The 5,847-nt window shown below is 42.0% G+C and overlaps 1 protein-coding gene across 1 annotated transcript; it reads left to right on the top strand.

Moving 5' to 3' along the window:
- The first annotated feature begins 830 nt into the window (after positions 1-830).
- LOC127312728 (putative F-box protein At5g55150) lies at positions 831-4,575 on the top strand. Its single transcript, XM_051343273.2, has 2 exons — positions 831-2,028; positions 4,523-4,575. The coding sequence occupies exons 1-2, from the start codon at positions 831-833 to the stop codon at positions 4,573-4,575; spliced, it is 1,251 nt and encodes a 416-aa protein (XP_051199233.2).
- The last annotated feature ends 1,272 nt before the right edge of the window (positions 4,576-5,847 follow it).

Genomic DNA, 5,847 nt, shown 5'->3' with positions numbered 1-5,847 from the left:
CGGTCAAGTTTCTTCTCGTGCCTAGATCCCGCCTTTGAACGTACAATACCAAACTGGGAATGAGAACGAAAAGACGGACGAAAACACATTTAGGTTGGACGAAAGCGCATAGCGACGGACGAAACAAAGGAATACCTATCTGTTGCAACAGGCTAATTTTTATTTTTTGTGGAAAGATGTTATGGTGTAGCGTTTGTTGGTGCTGCGTTCGGTCTGCTGCTTAGCTGGACCCGCTGCCTCGCGTGGTACTCCAGCCTACCTTTGTCCTCGCATTTCGTGCTCCACCTGAAACCCTCAAGCCACGCACACTCTTCTTTATGTCCCCTATCGTCGATGGGTTGATCTTCCCGTTGTGGAGGCAAGGAGCATCATTTTATACCATAGTAAATTGAACGAAAGTGTGTTAAAAAAATGAACGAAAAAACCACCTTCGTTGAGTATAGTACACTTTATATATGATGCTCATATAAATTAGCTCCAGCGCACCCATCTGCATAAGAATTAGAAGCAGCTAGATCTAACCTTCCAAAAAATCAATTAAAATTAACAAAACCTTGATGATGAAAAAGGCTAATCCATTTGCATCTCCAGCCAACCGTCAGAAACTGTCGTCGGGTACAGCTTGCCTGGAATAAAATCCTATTCTGAATCAAGGCCGGATTCAGATCCACTATTCCAGGGATAGTATATGACGGGTGGACTCTTGTTCCTCGATCAGGTACATCCAAACCCAATTCTTTCCCTGATCAAATTGGCGTAGGAAGGATTTATAAGCAGAACACGGACAGAGTTGCAGCCTTGTCGTACAGCTCTAAGTTTGTGGATCGACGATGAAAGCTCCAGCTCCAGATTGGTCCGAGCTTCCAGTCGACATAATGTGCGACGTGCTCAAGTTGCTCGAGTGCCCAGACCTCGTCCGATCCGCCGCCGTCTGCAGGCTCTGGTACAATGCCTACTCCATAGCCCGCCGCATCGGTATCTGCCTTGGCCACCAAACGCCCTGTCTACTCTACTGTACCGAGGCTGACGGGCTCAAAGCTCTTGGCATGTACAGTCTTTCCGAGCGGAAGACCTACACTATACCGCTCCCTGAACCTCCCATATTGAACTGGATCGGCTCATCGGACGGATGGCTAGTCACTATGGATCAGAAATCTGAACTGATGCTGCTTAACCCGATCACGGGTAACATGATTGCGCTCCCTCCGGTGACAACCATGGAGCATGTTAAGCCTCTCCTAAACGACGACGGGGTTCTTGAACGGTATGAGGTGTCTTACTACGATGGACAGCTTCCGAGGGTAGAGGATGCGCGTAGCACATTTTCTTTGGACGAGTATGGTGACCTGGTCTATTTAAAGGCAACTTTATCGGGTGATCCCTTAGTTGGTGAATGCATTGTCATGCTCATCCACGAGCCGTACATGCAGCTCTCGTTTGCCAAAGTAGGAGATACTCACTGGAACTGGCTCAACATGCATAGTTACTATTCAGATTGTATATACCATGCCGGATGGTTCTACGCAATGGCTGATGAAGGTGCTATCGACGCGTACAACTTAAATGAACCATCTGTCATCCACAAGAGATTGTTACCCAAAATACTTCGGACGGTTTCGAAATGTCACATTGTTCAGGCAGGATGGGGAGATGTCCTCCAAATCATTAGGAAGGAGACATATAATTATGAACAACCAGAAGTTCGGAAGTATGTCACTGAATTCCAAGTGTACAAGGTTGATTTTGATGAGAAGAAGCGTGTCAAGATGACAGGAATAGGAGACCATGCATTGTTTGTTGGGAAAAGCACGACATCTTGCTTTAGCATAAAGGATTACCCAGACTTGATGCCAAACCATATATATTTTACTGAAGATCACGAAGGAACACAATCTGACCATAAAGATGAAACTCGTGACATGGGAGTTTACAGCATTGAGAATAATACCACAACTCATGTGGTTTATCCTGAACTTTGGATGAATTGGTTGCCTCCCATATGGCTGACGCCGAGTCTTGCAAAAACTGGTATAGATCTACTTGTCCCTTAATATCTACTGGTATGAAAAGTACTGCTAGTTGTATATCTCAATATTCACACTCTATGTCCTATATATGCTCCTCCCCATAGAATTGTAGAAATTCCCTTCCAGCAGTAAGATAGTTAACATTATTGCTATGTAATGTCTTTTTCCCTTTTCTTTTTCTGTCAGAACATCATAATTTCTTCAGCATGTTTAGTTCTATTTGGTCTTCTTGTTAGATGGCAATAAAACATGCTGCCGTTTTTTTTAAGGATGTTGTCTACGAGAACTCCATTTTCAGTTCCTTCACTACTTTGGTGCAGTCTAGAATACTTAAAACCAGACAATTGTTTTTCAATTGTTGTGGGCAAGGCCAATTTCCTATTCGCTATTTGGGTATTCCGATTCATTATCGGAGACTTGCAATTGCTGAATGGAAAATTGTGGAAGAAAGACTACAAAAACGCCTTAGTAGTTGGAAAGGTAAATTGTTGTCCCTGGGAGGAAGATTGGTACTCATTAATTCGGTACTCACCAATATGGTACTGTATATGTTATCATTCTTTCTTTTGCCGAAAGGAATTCTGCATAAACTCGATTATTATCGATTCAGATTCTTTTGGCAAGGGGATAGCGAGAAAAAGAAATACCGACTGGTGAAGTGGAGTATAGTTTGTAGTCCCAAAGATCAAGGCGGACTTGGAGTTCACGACCTAGAGGTTAAGAATTCAGCTCTGCTGGGTAAATGGCTTTTTAAGCTTCTTACCGAGGAGGGGATATGGCAAACTATCCTTCGGAGAAAGTATATTGGTTCGAAGACTTTATCCCAAGTGGTTTGGAAACCTGGGGATTCTCACTTCTGGGCTGGTCTCATGGCGACAAAGAATGTTTTCTTTCGCCATGGTACTTTGTCGATTAAGAACGGAGAACAGATACGTTTCTGGGAAGATGTTTGGTTAGACAATGCTCCCTTAAGTGAACAGTATCCCGCTCTGTATAGTATTGTTCGTCGCAAAGGTGATACCATTGCTGCGGTAATGGCTACCTCACCCCCGAATGTGACGTTCAGACGGATTTTACTTGGACAAAGGCTATTAGCATAGAATGATCTAATTCACCGACTGGCAGATATTCATCTATCACCCAAACCGGACGAATTTAGATGGAATCTTCATGTAGATGGCAAGTTCTCAGTTAAATCGTTATACAATGCGGTCCTTCACTCTGATACACCAGTTGATAATAATAAGAAAATCTGGAAGATGAAGATACCATTAAAAATCAAAAAATTTGGATGGTACCTTCGTCGAGGAGTTATTCTTACTAAAGATAATCTTGTGAAGCGAAATTGGCACGGAAGTTCAAGGTGTGTTTTCTGTCATCATGATGAAACTATTAAACACTTTTTTTTCCAGTGCCATTTTGCACGTTCTATTTGGTCAGTCATCCAAGTAGCGTCTACCCTGTATCCCCCGACTAGTGTAGCCAATGTCTTTGGCAACTGGCTTCGTGGTGTCGGCTCAAGGTTTAAGTTGCTTCTTAGGGTGGGGGCGCTTGCAGTTATCTGGGCGCTTTGGCTAAGTAGAAATGACAAGATTTTTAATGATAAAAAATGTTCTTTGTTGCAGGTCATCTACAGATGTACAGGTATTCTCCGTTCGTGGTTACCTCTTCAGCGGGTGGAGAACCGAGACCTATTTACGGAGGTCTGTACACGGTTGGAGGCTACGGCGAGGGATACTTTTTCCCTAAATGGGTGGCAGCATAGTCTGCGGATTGTTGCGCCACCCTTATCTTAGGCGTTATATGATTCATCGCTTCGATATGTATTTCGCCTTGTTTTTATATACTTTGATTCCAGATACATAAACGGCTGTGTGCATCCTGGTTATGCAGAGGCTGGATGTAATTGCTTCCCAAAAGTAATAAAGCATCCTTTATCGAAAAAAAGAAATCGTGAATCGCTAACTTATCGGTCAGTCTTAAAATGGAGATTAATCGCTTATCGGACGATTAATCGATTTTATCGGTCGGCCATTTATCGGCTTATTTTTTGTAAATTCTAATTTTCAGCACTAAATTTTATATAATATGCTATGCATAGATAATATTGAAGCATTGAACCGAAGTATTACCTTGATTTCTTGCATTTCAATCAATCAAAATGAAAATTTTGAGCTAATGTATAGTTCTACAAGACAATAGAACATAAATAACGACTGCCAGACCAAATTTCAGCGAAATTTCACTGAAAATCGGCCAAAATATCGATCATCGGACTAAAAATCGGTCAAAATATCGGTGTAGCGATAAATTAGCCGAGATGCTAAAATGTTATCGGTTACCACCCGATTCACGATAAATCGGCCGATAAATCGGTATCCCGGCCGATTTTTTGAACAGTGTTGTTTTTACTATGCTACCTATAAATCTCTGGTTTGTGATAGTTAACATTACCATGTTTGTGTTTGACAACTAATCGCACCTCATAATCGCAGGTTTTCTAGATAATAACATCGGGGGCAGTAATTTCATTGCGGATGATCAATAACCATCTGGATACATCTTGTAATTCAGAATTGGTATCGGCACATTTGAATCTGTAGCAGTAATGCTTTATCCTGAGAATGTTTATGATAATTTGAGGAGGCATGCATACTATATGAATATAACACTTCCACATTTTGTTTGGTACGGTTTACCCATGTTATGTATGCACTCGATTCAGCTAATGTGTTGGGCAACGTATTTGTCTTTCCAGACGACTTTATCAGCCAGATTCCATTACCACAGAAATAACGGAACGACAGGTTTAAGCATCAGTGTATTTGGCAATGTTTTATAGTGTAGTTTATTTCCGTAGGCGGCCACGGAGAAACCCTATGCAATGGAAAGGGCTCCAGGGTTTCGGGTTGAGGCTATCGCAGTCCTTCAGCGCGAGATTCTGAGCCAAAACCTGTTTCGCCACAGGATAGAGCCAGAGGAGGTGCAGAAATGGCTTGAGCTCACGCATGCACAAGGGGCTGAAATCTTAAAAAAATAATGATAGCAGTACTATTTTTTTAAAAAAAAGTTATAAAAGGGGAGCCAAATAAAACAAAAGAGAAGGAGCTGTCGTTTGCGAGGAAAGGCGGGGGCGGAGCAGCGGTAGCAGTGCCGATCTTGGCCATGAAATACCATGTGAGGACGAGACCGACTCGATTGGATCAATCAACCGGGTGTGTTAGCAAAACCTTACGTACAGCGTCTGTCATCTAAGTCACCCGCCCAATCAGCATTAGAAAAGGCACCGAGGAGTGTAGAAGGAGTCCGATGAAAAGTAAGAACAATAGTATGTACGTGTACCATGTATATACCTTAAGATCCTTTTTATCGATGTCCAATGTGTAGTAGTTTAGGGACATGAAGATATTGAAAAACCTTATTGACAGAGAAAGACAAGTCAGATCGTTTCAATGTTATGTACTGAAGAGCGCCAACAATACTCCTAGGGCAAGATGTACACTGTTCCATACCAACACGTTTGACCAAAACAGAAACATACTTATCTTGGCTCAAAAGCAAACCATCATGTTTGTGAACCTTAAGACCTAGGAAATAATGAAGATCCCCCAAATCTTTGAGAGAAAACTCATGACTGAAGTTGTGAAGGAGAGCCAAGATAGCAGTGTCAGAGAAACTAGTAACAATAATATCATCAACAATCAACATAAATGAGCAAAAACATCTCAATACCTCCTTGATCAAAGAGAAACAAAGAAGTATCTACCTTGGAGGGAATGAAACCAAGGGTGTGCAGTTTAGAAATGAGATGAGAGTACTT

Source organism: Lolium perenne, chromosome 7 (genome assembly GCF_019359855.2).
Source record: "Lolium perenne isolate Kyuss_39 chromosome 7, Kyuss_2.0, whole genome shotgun sequence".
Classification (NCBI taxonomy): domain Eukaryota; kingdom Viridiplantae; phylum Streptophyta; class Magnoliopsida; order Poales; family Poaceae; genus Lolium; species Lolium perenne.
Note: the sequence above shows the minus strand (reverse complement) of the source record. Positions and strands in the feature narration are given on the sequence as shown.

What these genes read in the sequence shown, in the direction of transcription:
- LOC127312728 (XM_051343273.2), top strand. Translation starts at nt 831, where the DNA reads ATGAAAGCTCCAGCTCCAGATTGGTCCGAGCTTCCAGTCGACATAATG. An exon ending in GCCGAGTCTTGCAAAAACTG is followed by an intron (nt 2,029 to 4,522) that starts GTATAGATCTAC and finishes TCATAATCGCAG; the next exon opens with GTTTTCTAGATAATAACATC.